We start from the raw sequence: 21,826 nt of genomic DNA on the forward strand, positions 1-21,826 counted from the left end.
GAAAGATGTTTACCTGTGTTTTATTGACTATGCAAAGGCATTTGACTGTGTGGATCATAACAAGTTATGGATAACATTGGGAAGAATGGGAATTCCAGAGCACTTAATTGTGCTCATGAGGAACCTGTACATAGACCAAAAGGCAGTCATTCAAACAGAACAAGGGGATACTGTGTGGTTTAAAATCAGAAAAGGTGTGCATCAGGGTTGTAACCTTTCACCATACCTATTCAATCTGTACGCTGAGCAAATAATCCGTGAAGCTGGACTATATGAAGAAGGTGGCATCAGGATTGAAGGAAGACTCATTAACAATCTCCAATACGCAGACGACACAACCTTGCTTGCTGAAAGTGAAGAGAACTTGAAGCACTTACTGATGCTCAAAGACTACAGCCTTCAGTATGAATTACGCCTCAACATAAAGAAAACAAAAATCCTCACACCTGGACCAAAAAGCAACATCAGGATAAATGGATAATATATTGAAGTTGTCAAGGATTTCAGTTCACTTGAATCCACAATCAATGCCCATGGGAGCAGCGGACAAGAAATCAAATGACTTATTGCATTGGGCAAATCTTTATTTATTGGAGCCATCATAGAGAATGTTGACATCAGAGCCATGTGCTGGAAAATATTTACTAAATTTACCTTTGATATATCAATTATCCTAGAAACCCTGGTGATGTAGTGGTTAAGAGCTACGGCTGCTAACCAAAAGGTCAGCAGTTCAAATCTACCAGGTGCTCCTTGGAAACTGTGTGGGACCATTCTACTCTGTCCTATAGGGTCACAATGAGTTGGAATTGACTCGACAGCAATGGGTTTGGTTTTTTGTTGTTGTTTTTTTTTGGTATCAATTATCAGTCAGTAATTTATGCTCATACGTTTCTCATTATGAAGAAATCAACTTATTTGATAAAGTATTATAAAATAACAAGTTGTGTTATTTCTATTTACAGGCTGGAGATTATACAGTAACATGATCTCAACCATTTGGCTAAATTCTGAATTGGAGTGAAATTTCAGGACTGGAACTTCTAAGGATACAGCTTACAAACAACTGTGACATCCTTTGTGCTATCATTAGTGTATCTGTCAGAATTATTCTAGAAGTACAGCACATATTTCCTTCATATTGTATACCTGTCATTTACTGGCAGAGGGTCTTTGCTAAGTGTAGTCACTCAAGGACCCAGGCTGAGGGATTAGCAACCCAACATCTCAAACGTTACCAGTCACTGTTCCACAAGGAAAGAAAGAACTCTTGAGGATGCTTCACCAGTAGTTAAGTGCTCAGGAAGAGTGGTGACACTCATCACTTCTACTTACAACTCAGTGGCCAAAGGGTACCTGGCCTCACCCCACCACAGGGGTGCCAAATGTGAAATTTGCCTTTGTACCAGGAAAGCAGAAACTTGTAAACTTTGGCAAACAATATTAATTACTGTCGCAATCAGGAAGCAGAATTATGAGTCACAGAGCTCAAGTTTAGCAATTATGGCATTATTCTCCTTTGACCTCCCTGGAAAACACAGCAACTCCATAAGACAATGGGCAAATACCCAAATGACATCTGGTACCCAAAGAAATGGTTGTGTATCTACTGGCATAGCCTATCTATTGTGGTAAACATACTACTAAAATATGTAGCCAAAAAATATTCATTCACATCAAGGACAAGAAAATCTCAGTTTTACTATAGGAGCATCATAGTATCAGAGGTGAACCACCTACTTTTTCTTGGCAATATAAGGAACTAGAAAAGTGCAGGTCAAGCAATCATTGGTTGAAATAGACTAGCAATATAATGTTAGTGGCAGTAAACCATGTCTGTGAGAAATTATATTCACTTTATACAACCTACAAGACAGATGATTAACTTAAAAATGTTACAAACATCAAGTTCTGGATTCACTTTATCAACAGTATCTACAAATCACATATAATGTTAAAAAATGACAGTATTTCTGCTGACCTCAAAGCTATGTTTGATGAAACAAATTACTATGGGGTGAGACATACGAGCTTATGGCAGTAAGCATAATTTCCAGGCAAACAAAAGTGAAAGGCAAACGAAAGAATAGAAGAAAAACTACAAAAACACAGTAAGCCATAACAAAAGTTAGGTTATGACACTGGTAGGGATAAAACCACCAAAATTCTGATGTCTTGAGTTGAGAAAAACTTCATCAGTGATTCTTATTCCTGGGATGCACATTAACATCACCTGAAAAACTTAAAAATGCTGATGCCAAGGCTGGTCTTCAAGAGATTCTAATTCAATTCATACAGTACAGTGAGGCCTAGGCATTGTTTGTTTGGTTGTTAGTTAAAGTTTTTTACTGCGCAATCATGCTTGAGAATCACTACATTAAATCATATAGTCTATCAAGCTAAAAAAGCAACTTGTAAATAATGGGTTCTGCAGACATATACTGACTACATATAAGAGAAACAACATTTGCACCAATGGGGAAAGAACTTTATGTCATGCATCAGCTCTTAGAAAAAAAAAATCCATCTAGCACATATTCACGTCTCTCTTCTCTGAGCAATTACCAGAGTTATCTGTATTTGAATACATACTTTTTAAAAAGGAATAAAATTCACCTATCTTTACAGCTACTGGTGATATTGTAAATGAAAAAATAAAATGTATGAATAAACCAATATAGATTACAAATTTACAATCTAAATATTGTCTTCAACTTTTTTCTAAACTATATCCTAGTGTATTGATAAGTAGTTCTGTTTATTAAGGAAAACCCTATCATCTGTATGAATAGACAGTGACAGCACTGTTGAGCTTACAACAATAAAATTAGTAAGTCAGTGATCCCATATATATGTCAACTAGGGGGAATTTACTAGTCAAAAAAACTAGACAGACATTGAACTGAAAGAGGAAAGTTAAAATTTTCACAATCTAAAACTAAAAAATATTTAATTTTCTCACAAATGAGTATAATACAGCTATCAACTCGACAGCGACGGACTTTATGGATCATTCCTCATCTAGTTTCAGAAAAAGAGATCAGACAACTTGTGCAATGTGCATCCCTCTTTCACCTCCTCTAGAAAATCTTTAGGAAGTCTACGTCGTCTACTATACACTGTTTTGTGTAAGTGGTCTTTTGTTTCCTGGGCAGCAGGTGTAAATTTAGTATCTGGGTCAGTATAGTGCAGTGTAGAGGCAGCATTTGAGGACTTAGGAGCTTAAGGGCAGAGAGGACCATAAAAGATTAAGTCTCCGGGAAGTCTAGGCAATAGATCTGCAGAGGGAGTCAATACTATCTTCATCTCTATTTCAGTTACCTAGCGCTGCCACAACAAAAAATACCAGAAGTGGAAGGCTTCAAAGAACATGAATTTATTGTCTCACATTTCAGGAGGCTAGAAATCCAAATTCAGGGTGTTGGCTCTAGGGGAAGGTCTTTCTTTGTCTCTGTCAGCTCCTAGTAGCTGCTTGCGATCTTTGATGTTCCTGGGCTTGAAGATGCACCTACCTCCATCTTCACGGGGCTTCCTCCCCCTGTGTCTGTGTCTGTTCTGTTCCTTTTCTAAGACATCACTGGAAGGATGAAGTTTAGGACCCACCCTACTCTGGTATGACCTCATTAACACGACAGAAGAAAATCCCTATTTCCAAACAGGCTCATACTTACAGGTTATGACTTCAACATAACTTTTGTGGGGACACAATTCAGTCCATAGCAGTCTCCAAGGGACAGGTAAATCTCAGCTATTCCTGAGTAACACAGAGCTTGGAAATGTTCATTTCAACTAATTTCTCAAATGTATCATTTTTTGATCACTTTTCTACTTTGCTCCTTAATAGTTTCTGAGTCTACCTCCTTGCCTGATGTTTTCTGAGTCGACTGGGGCAGTCAGGCTTCAATCATCTGTGAGTTTCCACTTCTTGGCAAGTGGAGACCCTCAGACAGCCAGGAGTGGGCAGTCAGAACACAATGGGATAGTGGGATAGTCCGGCATGTGCCAGCTGAATCTGAGGTAAAAAAAAAAAACCCAGAAACTTCAGTCCTGAATGAAAAGTGCCACAGAAGGTGGCACTATTACTATGCCAGCTCCAAAGGAGCAAGTAAAGAAAAAGACACAGATACAAAGCAAAGAGCGAGGGACAGAGGAGTCCCAGAAGCAGAGTCTGTAGGTAGGTGCCAGGAATGACGGTACAGGAGAAATCCTGCCCAATAGCCTATGGGCACCGAGGGAGTTACCTACCCAGAGCACCTAGTCTGTTGTCAGGTAAGGAGGGGGGCAAACAGTTTCTTCCCTGCTCTCATCCTTGCTTAAGCCTCCCCGAATTCCTGACCTTTGACTGTGCAACATTTGCCAAGTTTACTTTAATGCTTTCAGAATGTTAACAACTTGTGGCTCCTGATTCCTGAGTTTGGGTTCATTCTACATCAGCATCGTTTCTAGTACCAACTATTAACACTGGAATCAGACTACTCGAGATAAGCCTGACAGAAATCAAATCCTGACAGTAATACTAGTTTAGACAATTTTAAATACACTTTCATTTTTTATTTATATTTTATATTTAAATCTAATTTCTTAGTAATGCTTGCACTTTACCACATTGTCAAATGTGGGAGATTCTAAGGTCTGCTTCATGAGCAGCTAGAAGCCTTCCTCGTTCTTTGGAAAGGGATGGAGGGGGGCACAAGAGTGAGGTCACTCCTTCCTGTCTTCTGTGGTTGCCATCAGAAGTGCCTGGGATCACATCCAAAATGTTAGAGCACAGAGTGTTTCACACCCAGATGATTGGCTCACAGCTACCCTGAAATGGACGTATGTGGTGTTATTCCATACTTAAATATTTTTACTAAAACAGCCTTCCCTTCCAGCTGCTTTCAAGTTAAATGAAACAAAGATACTATTTATGCCAAAGGTAGGGAAAAAAAAAAAACCACTTTAAAGTATCTCAAATTCCACAGATTTAATTATACTGTGGATTAAACTGAATGCTTTGCATATACATGGACTTCTATGTATATTTGAGTATGTACATTTCACACTATAAAATAGAAACCATCCCGACTGAGTCAAAGGTATCCACATTTCTGATATCTATTTCTTATCAGGTGTCTAATGAAAGCAATGCTTGCAGATGAAAAGTTTCAGTATTACAATACAGACACAGCTAATTGAACTGATGTATACTGATTAAACCAAACCCTTGGAAGTATGTCCAGTTCACCTATTCTCATTAACTTGAGAACCCAGTCTATTCATTAATGGTAGGATGAGATTTAACGTTTAAAAAGAGTCAGAAAGACACTAAAGGAGTTAGTATAATGAAATATTCCGTTTGAAATTTGAAAAGCTGGTAGCATTCCATAATTAATTTTCCCTGTGAGTTAGGGTTACAACTTAGAGTCTTCTCAAGAGAATTAGAAAATTACCAAATGATAATCTTAAAAATGTTTCAAATAGCAATTATGCAAAGTCTTCAGTTGACTTACAGTATATTGCCATTGGAAAAATAAAATTTTAAACTCCTATACCTATTTTTATATCCATACTTCCTTTGGAAGAAAATGCTTTAAAAAAATTCAAATATTTGAATTTAAACAAACCGTATACATTATTTTGTTTATAAAAAGCTAGAAGTAAGTAATTAGTTACCTTTAGGGATCTGAGGCAAAAATGACCATAAATAAAAACAAGTGAAAGAAGAGTAAGTTTTGCTGTTACTCTACCTACCTTTAGTGTGATACTATAATGTCCAACAAATGTTGCATTTATCCATGATCTTGAATGGGGATCACCCAGGAATTCTATGTGATACTGTTCAACATTTCCATCCAGGTCATAGGCCACGTACTTCCCTTTAAAAGGATCAGGGCAAAGTATCCCTGGCCAACTTTGAAAAGAAAATATTTTTAATTATTTTAATGCTTTAAAAAAGGCAGAAATTAACACATTGGTCACGATGATATATTAAACTTCCTTCTTTCAATTTAAATGACTTTCAGAAAGCTTAAACATTTTCAGATTCACCTGTATTTTTACAAGTAAAATATCCACTTGAAACATGTAATAAATTGTATCTTTGTAGATACAGGAAGCTCTGTAGTAGTCATAATTTAAGATACACATAAGCTGTAAGAAGAAAGATTTATAAGACAAAAGAACGATCTGCAGGGTCAATACGAGGCATTTAGGCACTGCTGATAAGAAAGTTGAAAGAAAAAAAGATTCATCTGATTCATGTCAGGGTTGAATTAACTCTAACCAACCAGAATGACTAATTAATAAAACACAGCCTACTTGCAGGGCTCCGACGGGGTGGGAGAGAGCTGGCCTCTCCTGAGCCTGGGCTGTGGAACAAGAAGGTACTGTAGCTCGGGCTGAGATAACACCGTGGAGTAAAACTACTACAGGAAAAACAAACAGAGCTCTGCAGTTCTGTACTTCTTGTCCCCTACCTGCACGACTGACAAATGCTCGGATCACTGAAAACCCTTCGGCCCCGGAAACAAAATTTATCCTTTATTAAAAATAAATCTCGAGGGATGTGTTCTTTCATGAAATAAACCTCTAGCAATTCGTTGCTATGTTTCATTTTTCTCTTTGGGTACTCGTTCCCCACTTTTATTCCTTTCTATCGATTTTCTGCTCTGCTTTTCCTTGGTTTTTCTTTTTATCTCCATAGCAGAGAGCTCCTGTCACTGACATCTCTGATAAGCAAAAACAGAAACAATATTTCCATATGGAGACCAAGCAAGAAATGAGAGAACACTCTGAACACCTCTGCTGCGAGGAAACCCATTCCTAACAAATTACCCACTTTATCTGGTTTACCAGATTTCTGCCTCAAAAGTAAATTTGAAAGCAAAATAAAAACTTAGCGGTGCATAATCATCTCAAAAATGCCTGTATATGAATGCAAATAAAAACAAATTTTGTACTAGGAAAACTGGAATTTCAAATAATACATTTTGTTCAATATTTTAAAAATAATTTCTGAAGTTTTAAACAGTAAAAGTTAGGAAAATTGATATAATCCTATTATAAGAGAAACAAAGGAAGAATGTGACACTATCCACAAAGCTGTCCTGAAAAAATGTGGTGTGGGGTGAGATGGAAGAGAACAAACTACCCTTTCCTGAGGCACACGAACGCCTGTGGTGTTCCTCGCACTCCTCTGAGGCTCTGATGACCACATTTAACCCTCCTACCAACCTAATGAGATGGGTATCTGTTATTTCCCTTATTTAGATGAGAAAACTAAGTCTCAAAGAAGTTATATAGCATTCCTAAGAAGATTCTGTTAATAAGAGGTGAAGGCATGATTCAAAAGGGGTCTTTTTGGCGACAAAGCCCCAATGTTTTCCACTACATTAGACCACAGTTGTGGCTTAGAGACAGAAACAGTACCAAAGGGAGGGAAACCATAGGGAGGCTGTACTGAGTCAGGAAAAAGGACAGTTCCCAAAGAATTTATTAGTCTAGAGATGAAATATCCAGCCTCATAAAATAGATTTAAATAAGTATCACAATCCTGAAATAAAATGATCATTTTGTATTTAAATAGCACAATGTAAATAACTGGGCTGAAACCCTGTGTATTAGGTAACTCCCTAAGCCACGGGCTTTAACACTCTGTCCATAGCAAAAACACACCGTATACATCAACTATGTTTTAAACATTTTACCAATCATTCTAGACTCTGACTTACTGTTCAGAGAAAAAAGCAGGAAGGGAAGGCAGCAAATAAGGTCAGGAACCTGTGACTCAGGAGTATACAGCAGAAACTGACAATTTTATAGATCAAGGTCCAAAATATGCATACCTAATAGAGCTAAAAATTGGAAGGTCTGAACAGCTAGCTGTCAAGTCCTACTTCAGTTTGCAGCACTGCAGAGTGAAAAGACAGTGACGTTCAAATTGGGAGACTCAGGCTCTAATTCTCCTCTGGAGCCATGAGGCCTCAAGCAGGTAATCAGAACCTGCCTCAAATCTGCTTCCTCATTGTGTTGTTAGAAACTTTGAACAAACACATGCTTTACACATTTTTGTTTTTTTGTAAATTAAAACAACGTAAAGTTCAATATACACGTAAGGTGTTGTCGTTGTTAGGTGTCGTCAAGTCAGTTCCGACTCATAGCGAGCCTACGTACAACAGAATGAAATGCTGCCTAGTCCTGCGCCATCCTCACAATCTTTGCTATGCTTTAACCCATTGTTGCAGCCACTGTGTCAGTCCATCTCATTGAGTGCCTTCCTCTTTTTCACTGACCCTCTACTTTACCAAGCATGATGTCCTTCTCGGGGGACTAGTTCCTCCTGATAACATGTCCAAAGTATGTGAGAGGAAGTCTCGCCATCCTTGCTTCTAAGGAGCATTCCGGTTGTACGTCTTCCAAGACAGATTTGTTCACTCTTCTGGGAGTACATGGTAGATTCAGTATTCTTCACTGAAACCATAATTCAAAGGCATCAATTCTTTTTTGATCTTCCTTATTCACTGTCCATCATTTGCATTCATATGAGGCTATTGAAAATATCACAGCTTGGGTCAGGTGCACCTTAGTCCTCAAAGTGACATCTTTGATTCTGAACACTTTAAAGAGGTCTTTTGCAGCAGATTTGCCTAATGCAGTATGTCGTTTGATTTCTAGACTGCTGCTTCCATGGGCGTTGATTATGGATCCAAGTAAAATGAAATCCTTGACAACTTCACATTTTCTCCATTTATCGTGATGTTGTTTATTGGTCCAGTTATGAGGATTTTTGTTTTCTTTATGTTGAGGTGCAATCCATACTGAAGGCTGTAGTCTTTGATCATCAGGAAGTGCTTCAAGTTCTTTTCACTTTCAGCAAGCAAGGTTGTGTCATCTGCATAATGCAGGTTGTTAATAAGTCTTCCTCCAATCCTGATGCTGTGTTCTTCTTCATATAGCCCAGTTTCTTGGATTATTTGCTCGGTGTACAGACTGAATAAGCAAGGTGAAAGAATACAACCCTGACACACGCCTTTCCTGATTTTAAACCATGCAGTATCCCCTTGTTCTGTTTGAACAGCTGCCTCTTCGTCTATGTACGGGTTCCTGAGCACAATTAAGTGTTCTGGAATTCCCAATCTTCACAATGTTATATATAATTTATTATGATCCACACGGTCAAATGCCTTTGCATAGTCAATAAAACACAGGTAAACATCTTTCTGGTATTCTCTGCTTTCAGCCAAGATCCCTCTGACATCAGCAATGATATCCCTCGTTCCATGTCCTCTTCTGAATCTAGCTTGAATTTCTGGCAGTTCCCTGTCAATGTACTGCTGCCAACAGCTTTTGAATGATCTTCACCAAAATTTTACTTGTGTGTAATTTAATGATACTGTTTGATAATTTCCACATTCTGTTGGGTCACCTTTCTTGGGAATGGGCATAAATATGGATCTCTTCCCATTGGTTGGCCAGGTAGCTGTCTTCCAAACTTCTTGACACAGATGAGTGAGCACTTCCAACATTGCACCCGTTTGTTAAAACATCTCAATTAGTATTCAGACAATGCCTGCAGCCTTGTTTTTTGCCAATGTCTTCAGTGCAGCTTGGACTGCTTCCTTCAGTACCATCGATTCTTGACCATATGCTACCTCCTAAATGGTTGAACATCACCCAATTCTTTTTGATACAGTGACTCTGTGTATTCCTTCCATTTTCTTTTGATACTTCCTGCATCGTTTAATATTTTCCCCATAGAATCATTCAAAATTGCAATTTGAAGTTTGACTTTTTTCTTCAGTTCTTTCAGGTTGAGAAATGCCGAGCGTGTTCTTTCCTTTTAATTTCTAACTCCAGGTTTTTGTACATTTCATCATACTTTCCTTTAACTTCTCAAGCCACCCTTTGAAATCCTGTGTTCAGCTCTTTTACTTCATCATTTCTTCAATTTGCTTTAGCTACTTGATGTTCAAGAGCAAGTTTCAGAGTCTCTTCTGACATCTATTTTGGTCTTTCTTTTCTGTCTTTTTAATGACTTTTTGCTTTCTTCATGTATGATGTCCTTGATGTCATCCCACAACCTGTCTGGTCTTTGGTCATTAGTGTTCAGTGTGCCAAATCTATTCTTGAGATGGTCTCTAAATTCAGGTAGGATATACTCAAGTTCATATTTTGGCTCTCGTGGACTTGTTCTAATCTTCTTCAGATTCAACTCGAATTGCACATGAGCTATTGACTGCACTTTGAGGAGACAGCTCTTCCCCAGCCACCTTTTGAGAGCCTTCCAACCTGAGGGGCTCATCTTCCAGCACTATATGAGACAATGTTCTGCTGCTATTCCTAAGGTTTTCACTGGCCAATTTTTTCCGAAGTAGACTACCAGTTCCTTCTTCTTAGTCTGGAATCTCTGCTGAAACCTGTCTACCATGGGTGACCCTGCTGGTATTTGAAATAGAGGTGGCATAGCTTCCAGCATCACGCAAGCCATCACAGTATGACAAACTGAAAGACGTGTGGTAGTTTGTTTTTAAGTTTTTACAGATCATAAATTAACAACGCAACGTAAACTAATAAAAATATTTCATGCTTAGTATTCTTAATATAAAAAATTTGATTCCAGGTAGTTGACAAGTCCTGAGACTAGCTGTCAGATGATGGGTCCGGCACAACTCTGGTGCATGTGAGAATGGAGCAGGTGTCCAGGCGGTCCCTTGATGCTGAACAGAGTCTGTAGCTCTTTGGCTTCTCTGAGTTAGGGGGAGGAGAGGCTGACAACTGTCCAGCAGCCTTAGATCATAAAAAAGAAAGCACTAGTGGCTTACAAATTTATTCAAACAATGTGGGACCCAAAGAAACCCAGTATGTTAGAAGGAACTGGAAGTGATTAACAGAAAGTTGAGTGGATATTCTGGACATAAATGAAGAAGACTATCTGGTTATTATCAGGTTCATACCAACAACATCTCATTGCTGTTTGGAGACTCTCACTGGGCTGTGCTTAAAAGTAAAACTTGGGTAAGAGTTTACCTTTTAAACCTACATTGAATGTCTACATTTCTGAATAAACCCACGCAAAAGAAGACTTCAACAAGTAAATAAGCCACAAGAATGAGTGGCCTGGAATGGAATGAGGATCCCCAACGTACCAGAAATTGAGAATTAGCAGCTATTTTAAAAACAACCAAATTTTAATTGCTACATTTGTTTAAACTTTTTAAAAATGTAAGGGGCTCATGTTTAATACTAGGTGATTTGTACCTCACAGCACTTTTTAAAAAGATTATTGCCAACCTAGGTGCCCATCAACAGATGAATGGATAAATTATGGTATATCCACACAATGGAATACTACGCAACGATAAAGAACAACGATGAATCTGTGAAACATCTTATACCATGGAGAAAACTGGAAGGCATTATGCTGAGTGAATTTAGTCAGTCATAAAAGGACAAATACTGTATAAGACCACTATTATAAGAACTCATGAAAAGGATTAAACACAGAAGAAAACATTCTTTGATGATTACCAGGGTGGGGAGGGAGGGAAAAGGTTATTCACTAACTAGAAAGTAGACGACAATTATCTTAGGTGAAGGGAAGGACAACACACACTACAGGGGAAGAAGTTAGCACAACCGGACTAAGCCAAAGCTAAGAAGTTTCCTGAATACAACCAAACACTTTGAGGGACAGAGTAGCAGCGGCAGGGGTCTGGGGACCATGCTTTCAGAGGACATCTAGGTTAAATTGGTGTAACAAAGTTTATTAAGAAAATGTTCTGTATCCCACTTTGGTGAGTGGCGTCTGAGGTCTTAAAAGCTAGCAAGTGGCCATCTAGGATGCGTCAGTTGGTCCCAACCCACTTGGTGTAAAGGATAATGAAGAACACCATGGACACAAGGGAAGTACTAGCCCAAGACAGAAAGGGCCACATAAACCAGAGACTTCATCAGCCTGAGACCAGAAGAACTAGATGGTGCCTGGCTACCACAATGACGGCCCTGACAGGGAACACAACAGAGAGTCCCTGATGGAGCAGGAGAAAAGTGGGGTGTAGAACTCAAATTCTAGTAAAAAGATGAGACTTAACGGTTTTATTGAGACTGGAGGGACCCTGGAAGATGTGGCCCCCAGGCTGTTAGCCCAAAACTAAAACCATTCCCGAGGCCAACTCTTCAGACAAAGATTAGACTGGACTATGGGACATAAAATGATACTTGTGAAGAGTGTGCTTCTTAGGTCAAGTAGATACATGAGACTAAATGGGCAGCTCCTGTCCAGAGGCTAGTTGAGAAGGCAAAAAGGGACAAGAACTGGTTGAATGGACACGGAAATCCAGGGTGGAAAGGAAGAGTGTGCTGTCATAGTACAGGGAGAGTAAGTAAGGTCACAAAACAATGTATGCATAATTTTTTTTTTTTTATTGTACTTTAGCTGAAGGTTTACAGAACAAATATTTTTTCATTAAACAGTCAGGACATATATTGTTTTATGACATTGGTTAACAACACCACGACATGCCAACACGCTCCCTTCTCGGCTTTGGAGGACCATTTTTTTGGGGGGGGGGAGTATACATAGCCAAAGATACACCATTTAAAAAATTTGTACATGTACAATTCAGTTACGTCGATTACATTCTTCCAGTTGTGCTGCTATTCTCACTTTAGATGAAGGTTTACAGAACAAAATAGTTTCTCATTAAACAGTACACATATTGCCCTATGACAATGGTTAAGAATCCCACTACATGTCAACACTGTCCTTACTCAACCTTAGGTGCCCTATCACCAGCTTTCCTGTCCCCTTCTGCCTTCAACTCCTTGTCCCTGGACTGCTGTGCCTCATTAGTCCCATTTGGTTTTATGGGGCTGTCCACTCCCTGGCTGAACGGTGAACCTCAGGAGTGACTTCACCACTGAGCTAAAAGGGTGTCCGGGGGCCATACTCTCGGGGTTTTTCCAGTCTCTGTCAGGACAGTAAATCTGTTTTTTTTTGTGTGTGTTAGAATTTTGTTCTACATCCTTCTCTAGCTCTGTCCAGAACCCTCTGTTGTGATCCTGGTCAGAGCAGTCAGTGGTGGTAGCCAGGCACCATCTAGCTGTAATGGACTCAGTCTGGTGGAGGCCTTGGTAGCTGTGGTCCATTAGTCCTTTGGACTAATCTTTTCCTTGTATCCTGTTCTCTTGATTCGCCCTTGCTCCTGAAGGAGTGAGACCAGTGGAGTATCTTAGATGGCTGTTCATAGGCTTTTAAGACCCCAGACTGTATGCATAAATTTTTGTATGAGAGACTAACTTGAATTGTAAACTTTCACTTAAAGCACAACAATTAAAAATAGATATTATTGCCAAGTAAGATTAAATTATAAGTAGTACCTACTCTGTCCAGTGTCAAACAGTCTGAGGATTTCTAACACCTATGTCATGAAAGAGAGAAATATCTTAAAGTTATTATGTGTAAGATGAGCTGTTAGTTTTCTGACACCCATTATGATAAACTGCTTTTTATGTCATATCAATTGGGGCCAAGAGTTTCAATTTAAATTATTACTGTATAAAATATAAATAAAATAGAGATGACTCCTAAAAAAATTAGATGTCAATGAAAGAAAAAGCTTCTGTTCATTATTTAAAGCATGTTAAATTATAGAAAATAGTGCATGCTGATTTAAAGATGTATTATGAAAAGTACTGTCAAATGTCCAAATTACAGGGGCACTTCAGCATTTCTTCAGGCAATGGAGAACTGTTTGACTCCTGGTCGAATATCTATGCTAACAGTGAATGTACCAAACTGCAGGAAAAGCTGAGGCGATAGACACAGAAACATGGTAAGTTCTCTCCATCTGCTACATCCATCATCTTCTCTGACTTGCTGTGACTGAAGAAAGCTTATGTCCATTTTTTGCCCTCACAGTGACCTCAATTTGAATTCCAAAACTGTCAACCATGATAGTGTATTTTGCACTTCTACTTCCTGATTTTTCACTTTCCTTATTGATGAGAAATCCTGACACACTGTCTGGGGCCTAAAGGTAGAGTGGGAGGGTAAGAGTAGATAACCTGACGGCCAGGGTATGGGAGAAGGGTACCATCCATTTTAGGGCACCATCCATTTTAGGGTACCATCGTAAAATGAGAAGTAAAAAACACAAACAAGGTCAAATCAATACCAGCTGTTGAAATATATTTGGGTAGGGGGAGGATTTTGACAGGACAGGCAACCTCATGGAAAGAGCAAATATTTCATGAAGGGACTGATGTCTTATACATTTGTTATCTAGTGGAAATGATTTTAAATAATTACTAAAAGTGAAAATTTAAGCATAATTTCAGTTGTCATGTACTTACACCTACTTGACAGTTACTCTCAAACTGTGGTTTGGGTTTTTAAGAGGAGAGCATATTTCACTTGAGCTTCAGTCCTAACCTGTGGAATACAAAACGGATGAGCTGCAATCATCATTAACTGGATGCTGTATCGGCCAAGAAATCCCTGGACTGTACCTAACGGCAGGAGTTGATGCGAAGAGGAAGTTTCCCATCCAAACATACACATTTATAAGTATATTAATCCATATGCAAAATAATGCAAATAAGAAACAATCAAATAATACTTTATAATGCTGAAAGAACCTAGCAGAAATCTACTATATAAATATACTATATTTAAATCTACTATAAATATACTATATTTAAAAACGATTACTGGGTTGGTTTGTTACCTTAAAGGTATACTTTATTACTAAACCATTTGGACTACAGTATATTAGAATGAAAATATGTTTGCTATAAAGTAATTTTCATAGTTATGAGAAAGCTTTATAAAATGTCTGTGTAAATACAGTCTAAGTAATTATCCTGTATAGACCCTAGTTTCTGCTTTGCAATGTATCCTCCTGTACTAAGTGAGATACGCACTGTTACTTTTTCCGCTTCAACTTCTGGGCTCTTTCTAGCTGAACACAATGCTGTTTGATCAATATTTTAAAATTAAGGCTGCTTAAACATTGTGAAAATAGTTTTTCTCTTGCTAGTGCATTCAGACATCCCTCCCAGTACACACAGGTATAGCCCAAAGGCAAGATCTGTGTATATATTTTTATAAGGATGTAAGTGTGTGCCTGTGTCAGAGTGTGCAGGTAGATTACATATTATGAGTTGATTTTCCATGGAGTTTGCCCATAGACAAAGTGCTCTTCTCTTAAAAATTATTTGTTTTTATTATGTAAAGTTTAAACGAGCAAGTCTAGATTCTGTATCAGTTTCTTTTTAGCTTTGTAAGAGAGAAGCAACTCTTCTGAGAAAGAATGAGATGTTGACAAGATTGAGTTTTTAAGCCTTCAAAGCCGGGTGTAAAACCACGGGCTAAAGGAAATTGACTCAGATAACGCTATACTGTTAAATACCTCTGCAGCCAGCTAGATGGTTTTTCCACTAGAAACTTCAAAATCTATAAAATTGCTTATTTAAGCACTAATATTTGACTGTTTCTAGTAGGTTAATTATATATTTATACCGTACTATTGCAATTTACTGTTATCATCTTTCTATGCATTTGTACTACTGAATAAGCAATATAACTAGATTTGAATTTGTCAGTCTATGTAAGTCTGTGTTCATTTGTTCTTAGTTAGTGAAGGCGAGTACATGTGACTACTTGGTCAAGTGCATTCTACTCTTTCCAATAAGCAAGAAGGTAAATGCGGCTGCATTTTTCAGGCATCTTGATGGTCCTAACCAGAGATAATTTAGGGACTGGAGTAAAACATGTTTCAGTTGTAATTTCAAGTCCTAACCCTCTGTTACCAGCATAAAACTGCAAAAGAAAGCCCTAATCAAATTTCTAACATAATACTTCCGACAAAGTGACAAAAAAAAAAAAAAACCTCACTTCTTAGAGTTATTGAGCCTTCAGAAGTTCCATTATAAAATACAATCTGATTCAAAAATGTTAGTTTTAGATAGGAAAAATAACAAGACTACAAATATATTCATAAATAACCCCATAAAATCAGTGTTCATATTCATGTCTTCTTTTAATATTTGCTCTTATATAACTGCCTAGTTCATCTTGATGTTAATCCTAATTATTACATGGAAGTCAATTAGTAATATAATTTTGTTTGCAACATTATCATATTTGATTTTTTAAAAAAGCCCTCAGTAGCAAAGGGCAAGTATCTTGGGGAGACTGTCCACATTGGCAAACATAGTGAGTGACAGAACGAAGAACACAAATCTAGGTTTTGACTTGAAAGCCTGTTGTGTGTGTGCGAGTGTTTTGGAAAAATCCCATCACAGTCTCTCTATAAAAGCATATGTATTATTTTCTTCATGGAGAACAGCTGGATATGAATGAAAACATGTGGGGAACAGTAACAAGGTGCTCATGCCCTTTCCAGCCACGGTGGTGAGTGGGGAGCTTGAACTTTCTCCTGCTTCCAATTGTAACTACCCCCCCCCACCCCCAGTGTCAATAGAGGCTGAGTGGGAAACCTGAGCTTCCAGCACCATGTGACAGTAATGAGGTGGTACCTTCCTCCACCCCACCCTCAGCCAGTGCAGTAATAGAGGATGCCTACTACAACAAATTTAAATATCCAAAATGAAAAAATAGAAAGCTTAGCAAGTAAGTAGAAAATATAAAAAAGAACCAAATGGAAATTTTAGAACCGAAAAATACAATAACCAAAATAAAAGCTCAATAAATAAACTCAAGAGCATAATGCAGATGACAGAGGAAAAAGTCAGTAAACTTGAAGCTAGAACAATGGAAATTATCCAATTTGAACAATATAGAGAAAATAGACTGAAAACAAATTTATTCTGACTTACTCTTTCCTTCTCAAAAAAAGAGAATTCATTTCACACAAAATTATGCAATAAGAAAGGATCATTATAGAATATAAAATTATTATAGTAAGAAAGAATAATATCCCTAAAAAAATGTGTCAGAAAGACATGCTCTTAAAGGAGATAAAAACTGTAACCAGATATTTCAAGTTGAGCTAACAGAAATTAAGAAAATAGTATGTTATTAGAGAACAATATAAATCAGAATTAGAAAAACTGAAAAATAAGGTGATTGGAAAAAAGGCAGATTTAAAAAGAGAGGTAACAGAACTCAGGAAAGTTTTTTTTTTAAATTTTAATAAAGAACGCTAAACTCGAAGGAACACAAGAACAAACAAACTCAATGAATAATAACTTTAGAAAAAAAAGATGGAAAAGGAAAAATATTTAAATTCAAAAAGAATTTAAAAAATGAAAATAATTCAATAAAAAATGATACCAAGGATAGACAAAGATCAACCATAAGTAATATAGAAATCCCCAAATAAGAAAATCAAAGCAATGTAACATAACAAATATAATAGCCTATAATTTAAGAAAATGTAACTGAAAAAAAAAGAAAATTAAAACTATTAAAGTACTTGCTGCATATTTGGGAAAATCAATCCAGAATGGGAAGCCCTGAAATATAGTCTAGTAAAACTAAAGAAATGTAAAGAAAAAGGAAAAAAAAATATTTCAGCCATATTCAATCTTTGCAGAATGCAAAATTTTTTTCAAATGAACATGAAACATTCACAAGACAGGCCACGCTGGGCCGTAAAATAAGATTCAATGGAACTGACTACAATAGATTTAAATTAAAACTTGGTAACAAAATATTTTAAAATCCCTAAATATTTGGTAATTTAAATACATACTAGTAAATAATCTGTTTCAAAGAAGAAATCATAAAGGAAATGAGAATTTCAAACTGAATAGTAATTAAAAAAAATCAAAATTTGTGGGATGTAGCTAAAGCTGCATTTAGAGAGAAATTTATAGCTTTATAATTGCCTATATTATGTAAAAAATGATTCAAATTCAGTGACTTAAGCTTCCAATTTAAAAAACTAGAAAAAGAAGAAAAAATTAAATCTAAAGAAGTAGGGGAAAGAATAATGATGATATTAGAAATCAATAAGTCAGACAAACAATAGAGAAAATAAATCCAAAAGTTGATTTAAAAAAAAAATTAATAAAATTCATAAACATGGCAAGGCTATACCTCAAGAGTTTATTATAAGACAACAATAAAAACCTTACCTTGGCCAATTGCGTAATTTTACCAAAACCAGGCTTCCGAGAGGGAGCTGCGAATAGACAATCTTAAATCCACTCTGATGAAGCTGAGACTCTTCGGGAAAGTCTTCCTCAGAAATAGAGCACCTATTGTGTCTTGTGTCAGTGTTCATGAAGCAGTACCATGGTTCACTGTGATTGACTTTGGCTGCATCCTCACTTGACAACAGCCTCCATTTCAAACAATTTTCATTCTCACACTGAACCCACACTTTGTTTACATACATGTTGTTTCCCACTGAGGAATCCATTGTAGTGTTACAATATTCTTCAATTATCTCCCCACCCAAGTTTTCTTTCTCCATAACTGATTTTCATCTGAAAAATAAATAAAAGAGGGGAAAATAAAGGAGTAAGAATTCAAGAGGGCATATAAGGAGAGATCATTCAACCCCAAATCAGAAAAATACCTCTTTGATATCATCTTTGTCCACCCCTACTTCTATCCTACAAAGACAATCCATGCTGAAAATATTGTGTTTCCATCTACTCAGAAACAAAGGAACAAAATAGAAGCATCAGTCATTTTGGACATAAAATGCTCCAAAATTCAAAATAAGGAAAGTATGATGGAGCAGAAGAGGAGTGAATTTTATCTGTAATTCCTATTAACCTGCTACATAGCACACATCCGGCAGGTGTCTAAGATATTTCTGCCATAACAATAGCTAAGCCTTTCTATATACTAACTATGCACTAAGAATTATTCTAACTGCCTTATATGCACAGCTTATATAGTCTTCCCAGCAACCTTATTATGCCCATTTTTACAAAGAAAACTGAAGCTAAGAGAGATAAAGTAACTTATTTAAGGTCCCAGAGCTAGCAGGTGGTAGAGCTGGGATTTGAATGCAGATCGTTTGGTTCTAAATTCTGTGATCTTACCCACTAGGCAGCACTAGATCCGTTTATTTTTCTAATTCCCTGGGGAAAAACATGTAGCAAAATATTGCCCCATATGAAAACTTAAAATTTATTTTTAAAAAATGAAAGGAAACTTTTGCTTATACAGTTTTTTGCTATTTATCCAATATTAATTCAAATGGTTTGAACAAAAACACCTTCTCAGATTTTTTTATTATCAAAATGTTAAACACATAAAAAGTTATACAGAAATACATGATAAAGCACCCAATATACAGTTTCAAAAACAGTTATGTGTATACTAATAAAATAATGAATATAACTAAAATACAATATAACTATTAGCAACTTATTGTACAATACAAAGTCTATTTCTTAACCCAAAAGAAAAGAAAAAACCACTTTCATATACCATATTCATGAGTTAGCAGAACATACAACTCAAGTGTAAGCACTGCTTAAAATGGCTCTTAATTCATGAGTTAACACTTCTTGGTCATGTGTTGTGATTTTTTTTCTTTAATATACACTTAGTTTATTAATAATTAAGATTTATATATATATATGTTTACAGATAAGATTGACTTATTATTTTCATTTCTACTTTTGTTTTAGTCCGGTTTGAATATCAGGATTACAGAATCATAAAATGAAGTAAAGGAGGTCCCCTATTTTTTCTAGAAAGTTTGCCTAAGAGAGTAATTTTCCAATTTTGTCACAAATTTTAGAATTTTAATCTATCTACTATATCTCTCATTATCTTCTATTTACTTAAATCGCTGCACTTTTATCCTTTCATCCCTTCTGCTTTCTTGGTGTATTCTTAGTTGCTCTGTTTTCCTCTTTTTGAGTTGATGCTTGCTTAATTCGTTTCAGTCTTTTCTAATACGTGCATTTAAGGCTATATACATTTCTCTCCAACTATTGTTTTATTATATAGTTGTAAATATTTTCTAATTTCCATTATTTTCATCTTTGACCAATGAGTTATTTACTTTTTTTTTAATTTCAGAAGGTATGAGGATGCGGGTTATCTTTTTGTTACTGATCTTCAATGAAATTACATTTTGGTCAGAGAGTATGATCTCTGTGATACTGATTTATTGATATTTGTTTGATTTGTTCTGTGACCCTATATACAATACTTGTAAGTGTTACCTGTGTACTGACAAGGATGAATATTCTTTAATCGTTGTATAGAAGAGTCTGCATTTAATGATTACACCAAGCTTTACAAAGCTTTGTAATTGTGCAGTTCAAGTCTTTTTATCTGTACTAAATGATTGATCTATCAATTGCTAAGGGAGCTATGTTAAACTCTCTCACAACAAATGTGATTTCATAAGTTTATCCTTATAATTCTGTCATTTTTTGTTCTTTGCTCTTTGAGGCTACGTTATTACATGCTCACATTTGTTACATCTTGCTGATGAATTCTTCTCTTATTATTATGTAATGATACAATTAATCTCTAGTAATGCTGTTTGCCTTAAAATCCATTTGGTCCACTATTATTGTAATTATCATAACCATAATTAACTACTATTATGTAACTGGAGCCCTGGTGGCATAGTGGTTAAGCGTTTGGCTGCTAACCAAAAGGTTGGCAGTTTGAAGCCACCAGCTGTTTCTTGGAAACCCTATGGGGCAGTTCTACTCTGTCCTATAGGGTTGCTATGAGTCAGAATCAACTCAACAGCAACAGGTTTATTATGCAATTATCAAAACACAATTATCTACTATTATGTAATTATCATAACAGTGAAGTTAGCAGTTATTTTTTGATGGTTTGTTCCTGGTATACCATTTCCAATCCCTTTTGTCTTAGAATTCTCCAGAGAAACAGAACAAATAAGATATACATACATATTACATATATGGAAAGATTTATTTTGAGCAATGGGCTCGGACAATTGTGGGAGATGACAAGTCCAGAATCTGTAGATCTGGTTAACAGGTTGGAAACTCTTGCAGTCTTGTGTCCAAAACTTGGTAGGACAAGCAGTGGGCTGAAAATTCTGGCAGGATGTCTATTTACAGTCTTGAGGCAGAAATCCTTCTCCCTCAGAAAACCTCAGTTTTTGCTCTTAAGGCCTTCAACTGATTGGATGAAGCTTACCAACATTATAGAGGTTTATCTGCTTTATTTAAGGTCAACTGATTTAAATGTTAATCACATTTAAATATCTTCATAGCACCATCTAGTGTCTGACCAAACAACTGGGCACCACAGCATAGACAAGGTGATAGATAAAATTAACCATCACACCTTTATATTTAACCTTCCTAGTATTTTATGTTTTTGGTCTCTGCCTCCAGTAAACGGCAAATAACTGGATTTGCATTTTTATCCACTCTGAGATATCATCTTTTAACTGGTGACTTTAGTCCATTTACTTCTTTTGTGATACTGATATATTTGGATTTGATTTTGTGCCTTGCATTTACTATGCTGTTTCGTCCTTTCTCCTTTCCTATCTTATATTGGAACAAATGAATTTTCTTTCTTCCTCTTCTACTGGTTTTCGAAGTTTACATGCTATTTCTATTTTAACAGTTACTCTTAATATTACCCTTAATGCTTGATTTAGCAAGGTCTAAACTGATCAGTGGTTGAGTTCTTGCCTTCCATGTGGGAGACCCAGGTTTGATTCCCGACCAGTGCAGCTCTTGCACCGCCACCACTTGTCAGTCAGTGGTGGTTTGTGTACTGCTATTATGCTGAATAGGTTTCAGCAGAGCTTCCAAACTAAGATGGATTAGGAAGAAAGGCCTGACAATCTACACCTGAAAATCAGCTGATGAAACTCCTTTGGATCACAACAGTTCCATCTCCAACCAA

At 36.6% G+C, this 21,826-nt stretch overlaps 1 protein-coding gene across 1 annotated transcript in view; it reads right to left on the minus strand.

The window, feature by feature from the left end:
• The window catches only part of ZCWPW2 (zinc finger CW-type and PWWP domain containing 2), a 96,136-nt gene extending 77,711 nt beyond the window's left edge, over window positions 1-18,425 (minus strand). Inside the window, exons 1-2 of the mRNA XM_004377364.1 lie at window positions 18,085-18,425; window positions 5,734-5,893 (exon numbers count right to left, since the gene is read on the minus strand). Of these exons, the coding sequence (XP_004377421.1) occupies window positions 5,734-5,893; window positions 18,085-18,425 (501 nt within the window). The remainder of the gene's footprint in view (window positions 1-5,733; window positions 5,894-18,084) is intronic.
• Between the last annotated feature and the right edge of the window lie 3,401 nt (window positions 18,426-21,826).

Source organism: Trichechus manatus, unplaced genomic scaffold, assembly GCF_000243295.1.
Source record: "Trichechus manatus latirostris isolate Lorelei unplaced genomic scaffold, TriManLat1.0 scaffold00049, whole genome shotgun sequence".
Taxonomy (NCBI): Eukaryota; Metazoa; Chordata; class Mammalia; order Sirenia; family Trichechidae; genus Trichechus; species Trichechus manatus.